At 44.9% G+C, this 22,240-nt stretch overlaps 2 protein-coding genes across 2 annotated transcripts; both read left to right on the forward strand.

The window, feature by feature from the left end:
- The first annotated feature begins 1,788 nt into the window (after positions 1-1,788).
- Positions 1,789-14,247, forward strand: si:ch211-207i20.2 (uncharacterized protein LOC568537 homolog). The gene is made up of 11 exons (XM_050060783.1): positions 1,789-2,247; positions 2,705-2,864; positions 2,967-3,025; positions 3,098-3,170; positions 3,884-4,910; positions 5,025-5,055; positions 7,884-8,126; positions 9,101-9,260; positions 9,363-9,421; positions 11,700-11,790; positions 11,873-14,247. Exons 1-11 carry the CDS (start codon positions 2,062-2,064, stop codon positions 12,874-12,876), a joined length of 3,093 nt encoding a protein of 1,030 aa, XP_049916740.1. The 5' UTR covers positions 1,789-2,061; the 3' UTR covers positions 12,877-14,247.
- A 1,043-nt stretch (positions 14,248-15,290) lies between these two features.
- Positions 15,291-22,121, forward strand: noc3l (NOC3-like DNA replication regulator). The gene is made up of 21 exons (XM_050059278.1): positions 15,291-15,454; positions 15,941-16,145; positions 16,230-16,356; positions 16,457-16,611; positions 16,701-16,781; positions 16,979-17,109; positions 17,195-17,356; positions 17,452-17,545; positions 17,650-17,825; positions 17,901-18,029; positions 18,125-18,256; positions 18,367-18,447; positions 18,556-18,656; positions 18,777-18,849; positions 20,375-20,438; positions 20,523-20,594; positions 20,914-21,095; positions 21,277-21,405; positions 21,485-21,582; positions 21,674-21,758; positions 21,883-22,121. Exons 1-21 carry the CDS (start codon positions 15,446-15,448, stop codon positions 22,006-22,008), a joined length of 2,412 nt encoding a protein of 803 aa, XP_049915235.1. The 5' UTR covers positions 15,291-15,445; the 3' UTR covers positions 22,009-22,121.
- The last annotated feature ends 119 nt before the right edge of the window (positions 22,122-22,240 follow it).

Consider the following 22,240-nt stretch of genomic DNA (forward strand, 5'->3'; position numbering starts at 1 on the left):
GGAAAGTCTTAAGTCTAGTCTTAAATGTGGAGACGGTGTCTGCCTCCTGGAACGAAACAGGAAGATGATTCCACAGGAGAGGAGCCTGATATAAACACTCTGAGGGGTCAGAGGACTAGAGAGGACCTGTGCAGGTGCAGGTCTGTTCAACACAAACCATGTGTGTTTCAGTTCATGTGTAACTGTTAATAATGAACACACAGTGTCTGTATCAGTGATTTATATTTGTGTGAAATTATCGTCCTTTCTTTTAAACACTGAGTCTCTTTTCTTTTCTTTTCTTTTCTTTTCTTTTCTGACTCCTGAGCTGCTGAAATTCATTAGATTCATAAAGTCCTATTTCATTTGGAGTTACAAACAGCAGCTACATATCAATATTATTTTATATTAGAATATTCAAAATCATTTATGTTTTTAGTTTATTTCAGTTATGACTTTATTCACTTTATCATTGCAGAGAAAATTTAAACGAGAGACATTTTTTTTCTTCTGTGGTGACGCACTGACACCTGCTGGACTTTATACGACTCACAGGCTGATCTCTAACGAAAGAAAAGTTTATTTATTGTTCATACAGATAATGATGATACAGAAACCTTCACACTGGGTTTATACATGGACTCATTACAGGATCATTAATTTCCATCAGTATGAAATAAACTGGTGAAAGAAGTTATCTGCTCTTTGACTGCAGTAACAGTACTCTGATACCACGCTGTGAAAATACTCAGTTACATTTATGTGTCTACAGACGTCCACTCTCTTCACAGGAAACTGTCTGTACGTACATATTTATTTCCTGTTGTGCTGTGAGCAGTTCAACCAGTTTATCTTCTGCTGATTTATATCATTAACTTCATATTTTATTATGTTTTATAAATATTTAAGTGACAGAGTCTGTGAGCAGAGTTTATTAAATGTCACGAGCTGCTCTTTGAACTTTGTTAATTTGACACTGACGAACTTTGAACCTTTCTGCAGGAACATTTCTATCTGACAAATGAACACATCATTAATGTTTGATATATGTTTCATATTATCTATATTTATATAATAAATTATTTTCTCTATCTGTGACGACACATCAGGACATGATCGTGATATTTGGACTTGTAGACATATTGACGTCAGACTGTTACCCACGGCAACAACAAACATGGCTGACAGTGAAATGATGATCAACTCTGTGGTGGTTCCAAAAAGAGGAGGAGCTTCAGTAGCGTGGAATAAACTGTGGCGTCCGCTCAGAGGGAACTCATTCAGCTGCTCCTCTGGCAGCAGCACAGTGATTCTGTCTCATTACAGCCTGATGATCAGAGATGTTTGATATATATATATATATATATATATATATATATATATATATGTATAGGCCTATAGATCCCAGGGGGCAGTTTTTAAAGTTTAAGATGGCGGCACGGTGGTGCAGTCATTAGCACTGTCGCTTCACAGTAAGAGGGTTCCTGGTTCCTGTGCAGAGTTTGCATGTTCTCCCTGTGTCAGCGTGGGTTTCCTCCAGGTGCTCCAGCTTCCTCCCACAGTCCAAAGACATGCAGGTTAATTGGTGACTCTAAATTGTCTGTAGGTGTGAATGTGAGTGTGAATGGTTGTCTGTCTCTGTGTGTCAGCCCTGTGATAGTCTGGTGAGCTGTCCAGGGTGTTGGCTAAGATAACTTTTTTTTTTACCACCTCTTCTCAGGAAGATTTAGGAAAGAAGGTAAACGGATATGATGTTGCTCACTCTGTACAGCAGGTGGCGGTAAGTACCTTAAAGCTGCTGTCGAGCCTCCAATAAACCGAGAGAAGAAGAAGAAGAGTGAACCCGGAAGTGAACAGAGACAGACTCGGAGCAGCTTGTGTCTGCAGTTTGTTGTTATGAACTCATGTCGGACTTGTTTTCTCCTGAAGTGTTTTAATGACTTTAATGATTTAAGAAGAATCTAGAACAAACCGACGACATATGTAGCTCATGTCCCCCGCGAGCCGCTTAGCATTAGCCGTTAGCCGCAGTTAGCCTCGGTTGTTGTTGAACGGGAGCAGCGGCGGCTGTTAGCCGGCAGGATGAGCTCCTCCGCGGGCCTGTACATTCAGCTGGCCGCCGTCATGGAGTCTCTGGTCCACGCTGCGGTGGCGGAGCTGAAGAAGCTGGTGGAGGACAGCTCGACCTGCCTGCTCCGCCTGGAGGTCCGGAGCGGACAGGAGCCGCCTCTGCCGGCCAAACTGCAGGCCGACAGCCGGGGGAAGATGGTGAGGAGCCGGGGGGTCCCTGGGTGACGTGTAACTGCAGTAACGATACTTACACCACAGAGTACAAGTACTCTGTTACTAAAGTACTGTCATCAAAATAAAGCAGCTGCAGTAACGGTACTAATACCACAGAGTATAAGTAATCTATTATTTAAGAACTGTCATCAAAATAAAATACCGGCAGTAACGGTACTAATACCACAGAGTATAAGTAATCAGTTACGAAAGTAGTCATCAAAATAAAGTACCTGCAGCAACGGTACTAATACCACAGAGTACAAGTAATCTATTACTAAAGTACTGTCATCAAAATAAATTACCTACAGTAATGATACTAATACCACAGAGTACAAGTAATCAGTTACTGAAGTACTGTCATCAAAATACCGGCAGTAATGGTACTAATACCTCTGACCCTGTCAGGTGCAGTCTGACCTCTGACCTCTGACCCTGTCAGGTGCAATTTGCCGCAGTCATGGAGACTCTGGGGAACGAGGCTCTGGGGAAGATGATAAACATCGTGGATGAAGCCAAACTGAGGGCGGAGCCAGAACCAGGCAGGGGCGGAGAGAAACCACAGACCAGCGTCCTCAAAATCTTCAGCGAATCACGGGTTGGTATGTACACAGGCCCCGCCCCCTGCCAGTCAATCACACCAATCAGGAAAGCTACCATGTGATGATGTCATACTAACATGAAGTGTTGTTTCTCTGTCACAGAGGCAGAACATTCGTATGGAGTCCAATCAGAGAGCTCCAACACACACAAATCCACTCAGGTAAGACTCACCTGCTCATCAGTGATGCGTTCACTGACCTGACTGTGACGTCTGTACGTTGTGTCCCTGCAGACAGATCCAGAGGAGGAGATGGTCACCGTGAAGGAGGAACTTGACGACATCGACCAGGAAGGAGACGCTGAGAGTGAGTACCTGATCAATATCTGTCAGAGAGGAGAGCATCAGAGTCACACATTAAGTCCCCGTAATAGTAATAATAATAATAGGGGGGGGGGGGCGAGGTTATGGATGGCCTTGTATGTGTAAAAGAGAATTTTGAAGTGAATCCTGAATTTAACCGGAAGCCAGTGAAGTTGCTGGAGGACAGGGGTGATGTGGTGGAATGAGGGGGTTTTGTTGTTGCTGGAGGACAGGGGTGATGTGGTGGAATGAGGGGGTTTTGTTGATGATACGAGCAGCGGAGTTTTGGACCATTTGAAGCTTATGGAGGGACTTGTGAGGGAGACCAAAGAAGAGAGAACTGCAGTAGTTGATGCGGGAGGTGACAAGGCTATGGGCAAGAATAGAAGTGGTGTGGGGGCTGAGGGAACTCTGTCATATCTTCGTCCCCTCCTGTACGTCCACCTGTCCTCACCATCTGTCCTCCTGAAGGTCTGAAGCCTTCAGATGTTCTGCGTCTACCTTCACAGCTCGTTCTGACATGTGACATGATTCTGTCTCCACCTTCAAACGTAGCGAACAATCACATCTGAGAAACTGGAAACATCTAACTTTGGCTTTTGCTTGTTTAATGGCTCAGATGATTATTAAACCGTCAGAACAGGTGCTGGTTAGTTAGTTAGTTTTGTGTCGGCTGACTGACCTTTGCTGCTCTGACGATTTGTTTTTCTCCTCCAGGAGCTCCAGTAGAAGCTGCCGAGCCGGTGACCTCTGACTCTCAGCCGCAGCCGAAGTTCGTTCTGCAGAGCGTCACGTGGAAATACTTCACGTGCACTGCGTGCGGTAAATCCTTCACATCTCAGAGCAGCCTGAAGTCTCACTACCGCATCCACACGGGCGAGAAGCCGTTCTTCTGCGGCGTCTGCGGGCAAGATTTCCGCCGGCGGCAGAGCCTGAAGAACCACGCAAGGACACACACAGGCGAGCGGCCATACAAGTGTCCGACCTGTGGCAAGGGTTTCTCTAGCCACACCACAATGAAGACGCACTCCATCATCCACACGGGAGAGAAACCGTACGGCTGCGAGACCTGTGGACGCCGCTTCAACGTGCTGCAGAACCTGCACCGCCACCTGCTCACCCACACCAACAACAAGGTCTTCGTTTGCGGCGTCTGTGGGAAAGGCTTCACCCGTGCTGTCACGCTCAAAAATCACGAGCTCACCCACAGTGGCGAGAACCCCTTCAGGTGCCAGCAGTGTTCCAAAACCTTCTGTGATGCCGTCAACCTCAGGAACCACCAGAGGATCCACACTGGCGAGCGTCCGTTCAGCTGCCAGGAGTGCGGTAAGGCGTTCAGCCTGCGGAGCAGCCTGATCTCACACCGCCGCTCACACTCCACAGAGCGGCCGTTTGCCTGCAGCTACTGCGACAAGACGTTCAACATCGCCCACAGCCTGAAGCTGCACTTGCGCACCCACACCGGTGAGAAGCCGTACGCCTGCGACCTCTGTGACAACAAGTTCAACACCGCCAACAGCCTGAAGCTGCATCGACGTGTCCACACTGGTGAGAAGCCACATGCCTGCGACATCTGTGGCAGGATGTTCAACAACCCAAACGGCCTGAAACTGCACCTGCGCGTCCACACCGGCGAGAAGCCGTACGCCTGTGACCTCTGTGGCAAGACCTTCAGGCAGGACAACCACCTGAGGACACACAAGAAGCTGATCCACGCTGGCGGCAAGCAGGTCATCTGTGACGAGTGAAGGAAGAGACACCAACATCAGCACAATCTGACGCCCCACACATAAGGCTATGTGTGAACGTGACCTCGTGTGATTGGATGAATAAAATGTACAGTTTTTTAACGGAACAGTGACCTAATTGGTCCTGAGTTCAGAGCCACAGTGACAGGTTGGCTCGTTGGACGCTCATAGCTGGTAGAAAGCAGTCGTTAGTTTTACACCTTTGATTTGTACCGTTACATCTTTTATTGTTTGTTTAACAAACACTGTCATAAATCATGAGTTAGCGTCACGGCTGAGGTTAGCTGATGAAGTAGTTTTGGGAAGCTAGCTGACTGATACATCCAGGAAAGACATAGAATGATGGTTTTTTGCTAGCACTGAGTTTGTTGAACGTTTATCAGACCTCAGATGAGATGAATTACCGAACCTGTACACTGTGCGGTCCGTTTGCCTCACTACCACCTTCTACGACACTACTTCCCTGGGACGAGAGCGGACAGCAGCTCTGGAGACAGACTGTCAGTCAGCAGCTTCTCGAGAATGCCTTGTGGGAATGGGATTATCTTTGGCACAAAGTCCACTTGGACTGAAGAATAAACTAATTAGTATTTGGTGGTCAAAGGTCACTGTGACTTCACAAACCATGTTTTTGTCCATTCATATGCTAATTATGATAAAACTTGACACAAATGTCTAAAATAATGAAGGTCAAAGGTCAGCTTGACTGTGACATCATCATGTTTTAATGTCATATCTCAGGAACAGAAGGGGAGACATTTGGTCAGATACTGAATTGGTGACTCTAATCTTGAAACTGTGCTGATTGTATAGATCTTGAACTGCCAGAGACACTGGACTGGTGGGCGGAGTCATTCAACCACAGAGCGGTGACTTTAGCTCTCGCCTGCCTCCAGGGTGAATGAAGAATCCCAAAAACAACGACCATGTTTAACAGCAGCTCAACTGATCCAGGTCTCATTTATCCAGTCGATTCAACACAAACTTTTTTCAACAGAATCTCACCATTAAAAACACGAACACATAAACGGTCTCACAGGTGAAACATTCTTAAAGTTTAGCCACAGTCAGTTCACCTGTTCACAATAAAAACATTTAATATATGTGAAAAGTTACAAACTGAACCTTTAACTTTTTAACTGATTCAAACGTGTCCACTGAGTTCTGCAGAAATAAGCCTGTGACTTTGTCCCGCCTTCAGCCGCCCTCTGATTGGATGATTCTTAAAGCAAAGCTTTCTGGGAGCTGTAGTTGCCCTCTCTCCTTTAACCTTTCCTTATTTCCTCCAAGGAAACTGTAAATAAATCCTTTATAGTTTCTTTGATTTCATCTGATGTTTGAACCTCTGAATCTGGAACAAATGACCTCACCTGATGTAAGCCCCTCCCACTGACATGCTATATTCTCATTGGTTGAAACCATATATCTGAGTTATGCTGTGTTGTTGATATTGTTTGTACATATTTACATATGCACATTGTTTTTCTTACTGTTTAGACTCTGTTTTTCATTTGTTTGGAAAATAATAAATGTAGAAACGTGTGTCAGACATCATGTGGTCACATGACACCTCTGACATATTTACTGTGCCTGATGTTGATTTAATTTATTAATCTATCATCTATATTTAACCTCATGAGTCTTAAAGAAAATAAAACATTTTATTCATAAGCTCTGTAACACCAGTTTTTATTGTTGAGTTACAACAATGTGTAAAACAGCTACAGTCAGTTTAGAACATAATATGAAGTTATGTCTTTACAACACATTTATCAATAAGATATTACAGTATAAATATGAACATATACATACAGTTAAAGATCAAATAAAGCTAGAAATATAATATTTGATATATATTTTGACCATGTAAAAAACATACAAATCAGACAGAAAGCAATTATGAAAGCAAAATGTAAAAATCAGTTGTCACTTCATAGTTTGATTGACACATCTGAAAAGGAGCAGGAGGAAATATAAATGTATTAAATCCCATCTCCTTCATAAGAAACAAAGCTTCCTCCTCAGACTTTAATAAATATAGTTTTTATTACCATTTAACTTGGTCAGACAAAAATAACCCATGTAAATATAGAATTTTAATGACTAAATATCTATCATATAAGATAGACAGGTTCATATTTTGTTAGATATTTGGTCATTTATATTATATATTTACATGCGTTATTTTTGTCTGACAGTGTATAATATAGATTACCATTATCGCTGACTTACGAATATAAACCAGTCTAAATGTGTCATATATGTCACCAATATAAATATTAATATTACATATATAGCTTAATCAACATGATCTATCTTAATATATTTGAATAATTATGATTTTACAAAATCTGAATATACATAATTCCTCAGTTTACACTTAAAATAATAAAAAAAAATAAAACAGACATGTTTTCTTCAAACATCTGCAGTAAGATAAAAACAAAATAAAACCATTTAAATCAGTATATCAAAACAGTCCCTAAATGTAACTCTTCTCTGTACTTTAGGGACTGTTCGTTACTTATGAGAGGGTGGTGCATAAAGAGGGAGCCATGTCAAATATGTTTTAAGCACTGAGCATTGAGCTGTGTTTTTATGTTGGCTGGGGGGGCATACAGATTTAAATGGTTTCATTTTGCATTTATTTTAACTCCGATTCAAAGAGTCCTCTGATAGGTAGAGAACAGTCCTAACAGGGACACGAGGACACTAACAGCTGGGGGCGATAATGCTCCGCCTGGATGGAAATCACCGTTAAAAAGAAGAAAAAGAAGAAGAGTGAACCCGGAAGTGAACAGAGACAGACTCGGAGCAGCTTGTGTCTGCAGTTTGTTGTTATGAACTCATGTCGGACTTGTTCTCTCCTGAAGTGTTTTAATGACTTTAATGATTTAAGAAGAATCTAGAACAAACCGACGACATATGTAGCTCATGTCCCCCGCGAGCCGCTTAGCATTAGCCGTTAGCCGCAGTTAGCCTCGGTTGTTGTTGAACGGGAGCAGCGGCTGCTGTTAGCCGGCAGGATGAGCTCCTCCGCGGGCCTGTACACTCAGCTGGCCGCCGTCATGGAGTCTCTGGTCCACGCTGCGGTGGCGGAGCTGAAGAAGCTGGTGGAGGACAGCTCGACCTGCCTGCTCCGCCTGGAGGTCCGGAGCGGACAGGAGCCGCCTCTGCCGGCCAAACTGCAGGCCGACAGCCGGGGGAAGATGGTGAGGAGCCGGGGGGTCCCTGGGTGACGTGTAACTGCAGTAACGATACTTACACCACAGAGTACAAGTACTGTGTTACTAAAGTACTGTCATCAAAATAAAGTACCTGCAGTAACGGTACTAATACCACAGAGTACAGGTAATCAGTTACTAAAGTGCTGTCATCAAAATAAAGTACCTGCGGTAACGGTACTAATACCACAGAGTACAAGTACTCTGTTACTAAAGCACCGTCATAAAATTAAGTACCTGCAGTAACGGTACCACAGAGTACAAGTACTCTGTTACTAAAGTACTGTCATCAAAATAAAGTACCTGCAGTAACGGTACTAATACCACAGAGTACAAGTACTCTGTTACTGAAGTACAGTCATCTAAATAAAGTACCTGCAGTAACGGTACCACAGAGTACAAGTACTCTGTAACTAAAGCACTGTCATCAAAATAAAGTAGCTGCAGTAACGGTACCACAGAGTACAAGTACTCCGTAACTAAAGTACTGTCATCAAAATAAAGTAGCTGCAGTAACGGTACCACAGAGTACAAGTACTCTGTTACTAAAGTACTGTCATCAAAATAAAGTACCTGCAGTAACGGTACTAATACCACAGAGTACAAGTACTCTGTTACTAAAGTACTGTCATCAAAATAAAGTAGCTGCAGTAATGGTGCTCAGTCAGCAGAATAATCAATCTGATGATATTGATTCCTGAATATGTTTATCAGTTTAATGACCTTATATCCTGCTGGGTAGATTCATCTATAATCAAACATCATCATTGATTACTGATCAGCTCTTCTAGACTGTCCAACATCCTCAGACTGAACGGATCAAATCCTGGAAGAGAAACTGATTTACAGACGTCTTTTTTCTCCTCTGTGTCAGTCTGTGGGAAAAAGTCTGTTTGGTCTGACGGCGCCATGTCACTGACCTGGAAGTTGTTTTTACACTGTTTGACCTCTGACCCTGTCAGGTGCAGTTTGCTGCAGTCATGGAGACTCTGGGGAACGAGGCTCTGGGGAAGATGATAAACATTGTGGATGAAGCCAAACTGCTGGTGGAACCAGAGTCAGGGAGGGGTGGTAAGAGACCGCAGACCAGCGTTCTCAACATCCTCAACAACACACGAGTTGGTATGTACATAGGCCCCACCCCCTGCCAGTCAAACACACTAATCAGGAAGGCCATCATATGATGATGTCAGACTAACATGAGTTGTGGTTTGTCCGTCACAGACGCTGAACACTCGTACGGAGCCCCACCGGAGAACGCAAATATAAACAGATCCACTCAGGTAAGACGTTTTGAGTGTTCTAAAGTGAAACCTACTAAAATCTTTGAGTTTGAGTTTTGTGCGCTCTGTCATCTCTAAATTCACCTGTGAAACCATTGTTATACATCTGGAGTGCTTCTGCAGGACCACGTCTGTCCTACGGCCAAAATACAAGGGCACAGATGTGGTCCGTCAGTGCCTCTGGGGGACCTCAACACTCACATAGACAAATATAGAGAAACCTGGAGGGGGTGATTGGGAGGAACAGCCTGCCTGATCTGAACCTGAGTGGTGCTGTGTTGTTGGACTTATGAGCTGTTCGTGGATTGGCCGTAATGAACACCATGTTCGAGCACCGGGAGGTTCATTAGTGTACTTGGTACCAGAACACCTGAGGCCAATGATCGATGATCGACTTTGTGGTCGTATTATTAGACCTGCGGCCATGTGTCTTGGACACTTGGGTGAAGAGAGGAGCAGAGCTGTCAGCTGATCACCACCTGGTGATGAGTTGGATCAGATGGCTGCCGGACAGACCTGGTAAACCCAAACATGTAGTGAGAGTGAACTGGGAACGTCTGGCTGATGCCTCTGTCCACGATCCATCCTGGGTGAGGCTGGGGACATGGAATCTGAGTGGGCCATGTTCAAAGCCTTCTTTGTGGCTGCTAAAAGTTGTGGTCAGAAGGTTGTCCAAGCTAAGAACCCACTGGTGGACACAGCAGTAAAGGAGGCTGTCAGGCTGGAGAAGGAGGTCTTTTGGGTCTGGTTGGCAAAGGGGTCTCCTTAAATAGCAGGCAGGTAGTCGTTGATCAGAAGGGCTGTGTGGCCGTGGTGGTCGCTGAAGCAAAAACACAGGTTCGGGAGGAGTTGGGGGAGGCTATGGAGAAGGACTTTCCTCAAGAAGGTTCTGGCAAACCTCAGGAAGGGTAAGCAGGGCTTGTCTCAGGCTTTGAGGAAGTCCTGAATTTGGCCATCACATCCTATGTGGAGGTGGTAGAGTCTGAATATTTGGGGGAACTCTTGCCCATATCCCTGATAGAGCCTCTTGGCAGCAAGGCTCCAGGTGTGGATGAGATTCACCCTGAGATGCTGAAGGCTTTGGACATTGTTGGACTGTCTTGGTTGACACACCTTTTCAGTGTCACCTGGAGGTCGGGTACAGTGACTGTGGAATGGTTCTCATTTTTATAAAAGGGGACTGGAGGGTGTGCTCTAATCTTTGGGGTGTCACACTGCTCGGCCTCCCTGGGAAAATTAATTCCAGGATGCTGGAGTGGAGACTCTGACCGATTGTTGAACCTCAGATTCAGGAGTAGAAATGCGGATTTAATCCAGGCCCTTCAGAGAACTGTCAGAGATCTTGTCCAGGCTCCTAAATGTTTTTTTCTGCCACTGTTTGAATCTGGTGGTGTTTCTTCAAGTCAACGAAGAATCCCTAAACAAATTTCAAGAAGGCTGTGCCATCGAATCCCACCAAAAGACTGCTCCAGTGTCAAGAATCCTTCAAATTCCACCTAGGACAGAGTCCTTCCATCAGAGTATTCTTAAGGATGCATGTTTGTATCCTCAGCAAGCATGAAGTACCCACAATTCTTTGAGCGCGATTTGCTGGAATTGAAGGCGGAGCCTCTTCACTGACGCACACCTGGGCACTCGCTTGCCTGTCCAATGTGTGTTCACCGAATGTTAGGAAGAAGTCTTGCCTAGCCTCTGTAGAACCCAACTAGGAACGACCCATCCTGTCAATGAAGCATCCTTGACTGTAAGGGGGGTCCCTTCCAAGGTAAATCGATACTGGTCGGCCACTCTTCCCCTCTCCAGGACCAGAGCTGGACGTGGCTGGTTAAAACTCCCATTTGCTCATGAGATGAGCCGACGAGCCCCTGAAGGAATCTACTGCACCCAGGAATGGGTGTTACCATCATTGTTGGTCCATGATGCTTCTATGGGGGATCTGATCCAGACATGGGGACTCTACAATCCAACTCTGCTGACTTGACAATCATGTTCATGGCCAGTAAAAGGCTCAGACTTTACTTGGTCTCGTAATCTGGCAAACTTTCATTCTGATGGAGTAAGAGGATATTTCCCCGACCGATTCCCGGCTGGTGCCTGGCCTTACGTTTCTTCTGCCGTCTAATTAAAGTGTCTCTGTGAAGTGTTGTGCTGGCTCAGACTGGTCTATGTGAATGTCTGTGTGAATATTTGACCCTTAAGTTTAAAATAATTTGTTCTTCAAATGCTTGAAATGTGTCATTACAAGAGAGAGTGACATCTGTATGTTGTGTCACTATAGACCAAACAAGAGGAGGAAGAAAACCTGTTTGTCCCGGCAGTGACCATTAAAGACGAGCACGGCAACATCGACCTGGGAGCCATTGCTGAGAGTGAGTACCTTATCAGTACCTGTCAGATCTGATCACTATCTGTCAGACTTCAGTTTAATCACAGTTTGTGTTTCTCCTCTAGGAGCTCGAGTTGAAGCCGCCCAGCCGGTGACCTCTGACCTCCAACTGCAGCCGGAGTTCGTTCTGCAGAGCGTCACATGGAAATACTTCATGTGCACAGCGTGCGGTAAATCCTTCACATCTCAGAGCAACCTGAAGTCTCACTACCGCATCCACACGGGTGAGAAGCCATTCTCCTGCAGCGTTTGTGGACGAGATTTCCGCCGGCGGCAGAGCTTGCAGAGCCACGAAAGGACGCACACCGGCGAGCGGCCGTACAAATGTCCTACCTGTGGCAAGTGCTTCTCCAAGCAGACACAGCTGAAGACCCACTCCATCATCCACACGGGAGAGAAACCGTACGGCTGCGAGACCTGTGGACGCCGCTTCAACCTGCTGCAGAACCTGCACCGCCACGCGCACACCCACACTGGCAAGAAGATCTTCATCTGTGGCATCTGTGGGAAAGGCTTCACTCGCGCCGTCACGCTCAAAACTCATGAGCTCATCCACACCGGGCAGAAACCCTTTAAGTGCGAGCAGTGCCCCAAAACCTTTCGCCACGCCGTCAACCTCAAGAACCACCTGAGGATTCACAGTGGCTTGCGGCCATACAGCTGCGACCTCTGCGGGAAGAGCTTCCGCCAGTCCGTGAACCTGAAGATCCACCGGAGGATCCACACCGGCGAGCGTCCATTCAGCTGCCCAGAGTGCGGCAAGACATTCAGCCAACAGAGCAGCCTGATCTCACACGGCCGCACGCACTCCAAAGAGCGGCCGTTCGAATGCAACTTCTGCGACAAGAAGTTCAACAACTCCAACAGCCTGAAGCTGCATCTGCGTGTTCACACCGGTGAGAAGCCGTACGCCTGCGACATTTGCGGCAAGACCTTCAGCCAGGGAAGCCACCTGAGGACGCACAAGAGGCACGTCCATGCCGGCGGCAAACAGTTCATCTGTGACAAGTGTGGGAAGAGATACTCGGACCAGCGTAACCTCAAGCTGCACAAGTGCAGCTACGCATGAATGTGACCTCATCAGAGCTGCAGCCGTAGACAGAAAATTTATCTGCAATTATTTTAATTATCAAATAATTATTGTAGTCATTTTTCAAACAACAACACTTCAACACTAATAGAAGTTTTACGGTAATATGGATATTCTGGTCAGTCCTACCTGAAACAGATCAAACACCATTTGAAGACGTGGCATTGAATCACACAGCAGGATGTGTTTCATTATCGACAGTCTGTTTATCGACAAAATGATTAATTGAGGAAAATAATTTGCAGATGAATTAATAATTAAATACATTTTTAGCTGCAGCTCTGAAACGTGAACATTTACAGTTTCCTCAGTTTGGGAGTTGGAGACAGAAAAACTTGAATGTTATTAATTAAAGTTTTGTTGAGGAAAGAGTTTACTTAATTTATTTTGAATTGTTGGGGGTATTAGACAGGAAGTGGACATGTTTGGCCAATCAGAGCTCGTGGGTGTTAAAGTGGGCGGAGCCTCTGATTCAGGTTCCTTTTGAACAGTGATCTGACTGATCCTCCACACTCATCACAGCATCGTATTTTCATCAATACAATGATTAACCTTTAACTTTGTCCCGCCTTCAGCTGCCTGGTGACAGAGTCTGAAGCTCTCTGATTGGATGATTCTCACAGTAAAGCTTTTTGGGAGTTGACTTCTGTCCTGAAACTTAACTTTTTTATTAATAAGCATTATAAAGACAATACAGATAAAAGTAAATGATGTCACCAGGAGATCTGAACAGAACAGAAGTCTTGTATCAGATCAGGAGATGTGACGCAGGCAGAACAGGTTCAGTGTTTTTGCCACTTTCTGATTTTTTGAGAAAAGAATTAATTGGATTTATTGTTTGAGCTGAAATCAAACATCATGAAGGAGGGTTTATGAGTGGAAAATTTGGGTTTAAGAATGTGAGATTTTGCAAGTAAAAGAATGAAATTGATGATGTAATATTGATCTGCTTTGGTAGAGAAGTCTGTAAAAACACTAAACAATGCATTTTCATAAAGACGGGAAAATTTAGAATCAACATTCTGGGAAATAAAAGACATGTTGTCAAAACACAGAGCTATGGGGACAAAACCAGAACAGGTTTAAATCTTCTGAAATCAGAATGAGCGGACATTTGTCATCTTTATACCTTGTGATGTTTTTCAGCCATTGAATATGGAACAAGTGATGTCAGTGGCTCCGCCCACTGAGATGCTGTCTTCTGATCTTCTGATTGGTTGAAACCTTGAATCTCAGTCATGTTGAAACAGTGTGTAAATGTGTTCATACGCACAGTGTTGCTTTTTGTAATTTCATAGATTCTATTTTTCATTTGTTTGGAAAATAATAAAATCTGCAAATTCAAATGTGTTCAGTCTGAAGGTGTGGTCACATGGTCACATGACACCTCTGACATGTTCACTGCATCATGTTGATTTAATCCAGAATACACACACAACACACATTAATTTAACTTTATAGAAGATATTTGACCTGATCTGTTATAAAGCTTCAATTAAAATATTTTATACACAAAATCTATAAATGAACACCAGGTTTCTTTATTGTATTTAATTCCAACAGGAGCATAAAGTCAGTACAGAACATAAGATAAATTCATCCTGTCTTTACAGCACAGGTATAAAGAATGAATATGTAGAATATATTTAAACATTATACAAGTAAAACAAACTAATTCAGGGTTAATATACGAAAACACCAACTAGTGAGAAAAAAATTTCTATTTGAGGGCCAATAAAAATAAATTTGTTAAAAGTTTTGAGAAGATTTGGATCAATAATTTAAAAATACAGTTCAATAAAATATTCAACAAAATAAAATGTAAATGATATATTTTATTCAATAATTCAGAATTTTTTGATTTATTTACAGTAAATAAAACGTGTTGTTATAATCTCCATCAGGGCGACAAACCCTGATTAAAATAAATAAATAAATAAATAAATAATACTAATAATTTGTATTTATTTTTATTTATTTTATTTAAATATTAACAATTTACAAATTATGTCAAACAATAACATATTACACAATACATGAGAGCTGTTTCACGTACAAAAAACAAAAAGTCAAAGAACAAATAAATTTACAAACTACATTTCCAAGATCTCAGATAAACCTTTGCATTAAATAAAAATTAAATAATAAATAACAAAATAAATAAATAATAATAACATCAATAATTCAATATCGTTATGTCAACACATAAATGTATTTAACGATCTCTATAATCATTAATTTTATTAAATGTCAGGGAGTTCATCAAATACCTTTTCATAGTTAAAAAATAATGATAATAATAATTAAAATTCTCGGACGTGTTGTGTCATGTGACCTCCGGCCGCTGGGGGCGCTGTCTGCTCGGGGATCAGTGCGTCATAGTGTTTCCGGGTTGTCGGTGTGAACCAGGTCCTCCGGTGATCACACGTGTGGAAACAAACTGAGACTTTCCACCAAAACACACCGACAGTCTCCTCCACACTGACCGAGGAGAGGACAACGGAGCTCTGCCTGAACCTGCGCAGTGACACGGAGACTCTGAGCCGCCATGGGTCCGGTAAGTTCACACCTGACTCCAGACTCCAGACAGTAAATGTAAAGCTGTCCCAGCCTCAGATCTGATGTGATCAACAGAGGTTAAGTTATTCACTGAGTAATTTCAGTCTTTGTGATGAATTCATCTTCTGACTCATGACCCAGAGATGATTATTATTATTATTGTTATAACTGATGAACTCAGAGTCTCTCAGCTGCAGACAGTCTGTCCTCAGGACTCTGAAACAGAAACTCATCAGTTGCTGAAGGTTCATCTGTGACTCTGTAGTCTGTAGTCTGTAATCTGTAGTCTGTAATCTGTAATCTGTAATCTGTATTCTGATCCAAATCAGTAAATCAATAAAACTGAGACTGATTTAATTTGGACATTTTAAAGACACTAAATTACACAAACGTCCATAAAAGTTACAGCTTTTATTCTGAAATGTTGTTTAGAAAAATAAATGGTTGTTTATTTGACTTTGACTCCTTCCTCCCTCCCGTCCAGCCCCGGTCGAAGAAGCGGCGTCCAACGTTCCGTCGCCTGTTGAAGACGAGCGACGTGAAGCTGGAGAACAAGCTGAAGAACCGTCAGATGAAGCAGCAGAACGTCGCCAAGAAGCAGCGCAAGGAGCAGAAGAAGCTGCGGCAGGCTGTGAAGGACGCCGCCATCAGGACGCCACGCCCACTGGAGACGTACAGGAAGAGGCCTGGTGAGTGCAGCTGAGTCAGGAGGACTTTGTTCCCCACAATGCACCTCTGTGAGTCTGCTCTCACCTGATGACTGTCTCTGACAGAGGAAGAGGAGGAGGAGGAAGAGTTCCTGGAGACGCTGCCCACAGACATGATGGAGGACGATGACGTGGAGCAGATGACCGCTTTGGCTCGCCAGGCGTCCTTCATCACCAGAGACCTGTCGTCATGGTAACACACACACACACACACACACACACAAATCAGGATGTAGAAGTCAAACACACACAGAGACTGATGTGAGCTTGTTTCGGTGGGCGGGGCGTCTCAGCGGGCCGGTGCACGGCGGGAAGAAGAGGAGCGCTGAGGTGGTCCGGAGTTATGAGAAGGTTCCGAGGAAGATGGCGAGGACGGAGGAGAAGGAAGTGATCCACCTGCTGCCCATCAAAGACAAGAGAGGAGTCATCCCACAGAGCGTGGAGAGAGGTACTGATCACTGTTATTGATCCTCCGATCGGTCTGATTGATCTGATTGGTGATCAGCTGACTGAGCGTCTCTTCTGTTGTCTCTGTAGCTGTCACAAAGAAGCCGGAGGAAGAGGAGGAGGAGGAGGAGGAAGAGGAGGCTGCTGAGGAGCAGGAGGAGTCAGAAAACGGTAATCTGTTTGTCTCACTCAGATTCCCACAATGCACTGCGTCTCCTCTGAGTCAGACCGAACACTGTTCAAACGGCGCTTTATGAAGTTTGAATGTTTTTAGGGGAGGATGTGACCAAAAGAAAAGACAGGTCAGACCAGCTGTCATCATGTGATGTGGTCATGTGATGAGTGTCCTTCTGTGTCCTCCCGAACAGAGGGGGAGCCAGAGAGCTCAGCAGCACTGACGGCGGAGCAGAGAGAGACGCTCAGACTTCACAAGATCAACCAGAAGAAGCTTTGCATCGCCAGCCTGGGGTCAGCCGTCATGTCCGACCCCTACAGCAACGTAAGAGCGCACCGCTGATCTGAGGTCAGACATGCTGTGTTTACAGACGCAGTCTGATGATGTCACTTCCTGTGTGTGTGATCAGATAAAGCGGGTGAAGGAGCTGCGTGGGATGCTGATGGAGTCGGACCCCTCTGTGGCGGTGACGGTCAGGAAGCTGGTGATGGTTTCACTGATGGAGATCTTTAAAGACATCACCCCCACCTATAGGATACGACCTCTGACCGCTGAGGAGAAGGCCGCCAAGGTAACCACCGTGTGTGTGTGTGTGTGTATGTGTGTGTGTGTGTGTTTGTGTTTCCGTGTGACTCAGGAGTCCTGTATCTGATGTGTGTCCTGCAGGTGAAGAAGGAGACGCAGCAGCTCCGAGAGTTTGAAGAAGGTTTGGTGAGTCAGTACAAGTTTTACCTGGAGGACCTGGAGCAGACCATCAGAGGTACACAGCTACAGCTACACACACGTCACAACCACAGCTACACACACACACGTGATGACAGCATGTACAGGTGTCACGTCAACATGTTCACCTGTCACCTGCAGACTGGAAGCAGAAGAAGAAGAAGCGCAGTCAGGCGGTTGGTTTCCAGTCGTACCGCGGACTCGCCGAAGTCGCCGTTCGCTGCCTGTGTGAGCTGCTGCTCGCTCTTCCTCACTTCAACTTCCACAACAACATCATCGTCGCCCTCGTCCCTCTGATGAACGACCCCGTCAAACAGGTGAGACTGCTGTCAGGTGTGGGGTGTGATGCGTTAAGGTGTCAGGTGTGTGATGCGTTCATGTGTCTGTCACAGGTGTCAGGTGTGTGCTGTGATGCGTTCAGGAAGCTCTTTCAGCAGGACAAAGAGGGCGGAGCTTCGCTGGCGGTCGTACGAGTCATCTCGGGTCTTGTAAAGAGTCTCAACTACAATGTCAGACCTGAGGTAACGAATCAAATGCACCCTTAACATCCAATGCCACAGTGTGCTGATGTCACCTGTGTAAGTGTGATGTCAGACCTCACCTGCCCCCCCTCCAGGTGCTGCGGACGCTGCTCAGTCTGAGGATAAAGGAGGTGCAGGTGAAGAAGGACCTGGAGGACACGGCACCAAAGAAGAAGTTCATGAACAACAAAGAGAGGAAGAAGAACCTGTCCAGGATGCAGAGGAAGGTAAATCACACACACCTGTCTGCTGCTTCACAACAGGTAACACCTGAACACTCCTGGATTGACTGTGTGTGTGTGTGTGTGTGTGTGTGTGTGTGTGTGTGTGTGTGTAGTGGAAGAAGGCGGAGGAGAAGTTGGAGAAGGAGCTGCTGGAGGCCGACGCCTCCGAGAGCAAAGAGAAGAAGATCAAACTGGTGAGTCACAGATCGACGCCGCCGTTTAAAGAACAAATTCTACACACAGGAAACTAAACTCCTCCTCTTCCTCCTCCTCTTCTTCTTCTTCCTTCTCCTCTTCCTCAGCACACAGAGACTCTGAACATCGTCTTCCTCATCTACTTCAGGATCTTGAAGAAGGCTCAGAAGTCAGTTCTTCTTCCTGCTGTTCTGGAGGGGCTGGCCAAGTACGACACACACACACACACACACACACACACACACACACACACACACACACACACACACACACACACAGAGTACTGTAGATGTGCTGCAGTACTGACTGTGATGTCACTTCCTGTCAGTTTTGCTCACCTGATAAACCTGGAGTTCTTTGACGACCTGCTCAACGTGCTGCAGAACCTCATCCAATCAGGAGTGAGTATTCACCTTGACCCCGCCCTCTTAACAACCTGCTGTTACAGTTTTTTTCAATTGTTTACACACATTTTCTGAAAGCATTCCTCATACTCTCAGAACTCTACACACAAATCAAAAAACACACACACACAGTGGGCAAAACCCCTCAATTCTCCTGCAAAATGAAACATTACATTCAAAACAATGTTATTTCTTCTCAAAATGGTATTTTGTTTTCAAATGACACACACAAACCATCATATGAATAGACATTTATAAGAACCAGTTGAACACTGATGTGCTCAATGTAAAACATTATGATGAATGGGAAACACTTCTTCTCCATTCATCATAATGACTTAACAAAGTTGCACATACAGTGATCTACATACAAAACAACAGAAGAATTTACTGTATACACTTACAGTAAAAAACAAAACTATGCTGCATCCTCTCTTCTGTTTCGGTCTGGCCACAGCACCTCATCCACATCACAAGCAATGTTTTCCCTGGCCAAGCAGCGGGGGAAATATCGCCTAGCATGGCGAATCCAGCCATGAAAAGCATCAACTGCTGTATCTCCACATGCGTCTTCCATAGCTTGGAGAAGGGGTATACGCGTTTGTGGATTTCGATCATACACTTTCCATCTCCAGGCAGAAAAAGTGGCTCGGATCTCATCAGAGATACGATCCTTGGCCTTCCTCGTCCTCGTCCTCCCCGTCCTCCTCCTCTTACTCTCACTCCTCTGGCTCTGGCTCTGCCTTTGTTTCCAATGTTGGCATCCATTGCTCCAAAACAGAAGAGCTCACCTGTTGCCCTTTTATGCTAAAGCTCTGATTGCTAATTGTAAAACTGTGTGACAGGTGTTTGCCCATGTGATGAGTCAGTGTGCATAGTAGGGCAATTAACTTTAGAATTTTGAATGACAGTGTGTTCCTCGTGAAAACAAGAGATTTTCTTTATGAAAATTGTGCCAAATGTAGAGAATTGTGTGTAGTGTTTTGAAAAAAATGTGTTTTAGAACTGCAATTTGAGTGTAAAGCAGGAATTGTGCTTGTAGTTTAGCAGAATTGGTTCAGGGGGTTGGTGCATGAGTTACATGTTGTGGTCACTGTGTCTCAAGTACCAGTATTTGTGTGTAAACAATTGAGAAAAACTGTAATCCGCTGTCAGACTGATCGATTAGTCAATCAATTGATAAGTTGATTGACATACACTGCTACATGTAGCAGTGTATGTAATGTTTCCCTGATGTTAGCATGTAGCTACATGTATCAGTGTATGTGATGTTTCCCTGATGTTAGCATACAGCTACATGTAGCAGTGTATGTGATGTTTCCCTGATGTTAGCATACAGCTACATGTAGCAGTGTATGTCCCGAGCATGTAGCTACATGTAGCAGCTACATGCTCGGGACATACACTGCTACATGTAGCTACATGCTAACATCAGGGAAACATCACATACACTACTCCTGACAGACGTTTTCATACAGAACTAGTTCTATAATAACTGATGATCATCATGTGACCTCTGCAGGATCTGACCAATCGGGAGAGTCTCCACTGTATCCAGACTGTCTTCACCATCCTGTCAGGACAAGGTGTGTGTGTGTGTGTGTGTAGGTGTGTATGTGTGTGTGTTAATCTGACCTGTATCAATAAAGTTTGTTGACGTGTTTCATCAGGTGACGTTCTGAACATTGACCCGCTCAACTTTTACTCGCAGCTGTACAGACTGCTGCCGCGGCTCCATGCAGGTGAGACACACTTCCTGTTTCACAGACCGACTCACAGAGCAGGAATCTGATACTCTGATATATTACTGCAGTAACAGTATTAACACCTCAGTGTGAAAATACTTTGTTACAGGTAAAAGTCCTGCGTCTACGTACAGTTTCCATAGTAACAGTTCTCAGTGTTTCAGATTATTAGATGTGATATTATTGGATTGGTGTTTTATTGATAAAGTAAAAACTGTAAAAGTTACTGACTGATCAGATATTATATATGATATATAAATATCACTTTATTCAAAGCTGCTGTCTGTCCTTCTGTCTGTCTGTGTGTCTGTCTCAGGGGCGCCCAATGATGACGTCATCATCCTGCTGCGGTGCCTGGATGCCATGCTGACCCGCCGCAGGAAGCAGGTGACCCTGCAGAGGGCTATGGCGTTCATCAAGAGACTGAGCATGCTCAGTCTGCATGTGTTGCCCAACGCCAGCGTGGGGATCCTGGCCGCCAGCAGAGCCGCCGTGCACGTGAGTGTGTTCGGTCAATGGAAGGCTGGAACCTGGTTTATATGTGGACTGTACGGTACCTCAGACCTGGACCTGAATCATGTCTCTGATGAAAGAGCGACTGATCTGAAATTATACACTTTTACTTCCTCTGTGTGTGTGTGTGTGTCTGTGTGTGTCTGTGTGTGTGTGTGTGTGTCAGGCGTTCCCTAAGTGTGACTTCCTGTTGGATAACGAGGTTCAGGGCAGCGGCTACTACCTGCCGGAGCTGGACGAACCTGAACATTGCAATGCACAGAACACAGCGCTGTGGGAACTACACACACTGCAGGTACGCTGGGAGCTGTGTGTGACATCACGCTGTGACATCATGGTATGTGACATCATGCTGACATCACACTGTGTTACAGAGACATTTCCACCCGGTGGTGCGGCGAATGGCGGTCCACCTGAGTCAGGGAGCGCCCAGTGAAGGTTCGGCGTCGCTCTCTGTGGAGCTGAGCCGCAGGTGCGTCTGCAGGTGATGTCATCTTAAAGGAGCAGTACACTCATTTCATTTCCTGACATGCGACGTGTCTGTGTGTCGACTTCCTGTCCAGGTCTCCGGTGGAGTTGTTTGACGTCTACAGTGTCAGAGACATGACCTTTAACCCTCCTGTAGCTCCACCCGGCAGCAAGAAGAAGGTACACCAATCAGACGCACCTTCACACAGCTCAGATCTTTACCTTTGATCAGTACGACTCATTGATTTATTGATTAACCTCACGCTCACAGTCTCAGATCTGTCCATCATGTTTTATTGATCAGGATCGTTTCGTGTTTGGAGACACGCTGCTGGACGCCGAGCTGCAGAGACAAGTCCAGAGCGCCCTGACCGTCACCAAGGAGACAGAGCTGGACTTTACTGCAAAACACACGCACATAACACACTGACATACACACGCACACACACTCACACACACCTTCAAAATAAAAGCCCAACATGTCAGATAAATGTTTTCTATCTCAGACGCTTTAATTTGAAATAAAGTTTTTTATCAAACTGATTCCTGTTTGTCTCAGACTGATTTATACTTAGTGATGTCGTCCTTTCGACTCTACAGGAAGTTGGACATGCCGTTCTCGTTCACATCACTAGACTGTGCTCAGCTTCCTGAGGTCAGAA

This window comes from Epinephelus moara, chromosome 13 (assembly GCF_006386435.1).
Source record: "Epinephelus moara isolate mb chromosome 13, YSFRI_EMoa_1.0, whole genome shotgun sequence".
Classification (NCBI taxonomy): domain Eukaryota; kingdom Metazoa; phylum Chordata; class Actinopteri; order Perciformes; family Serranidae; genus Epinephelus; species Epinephelus moara.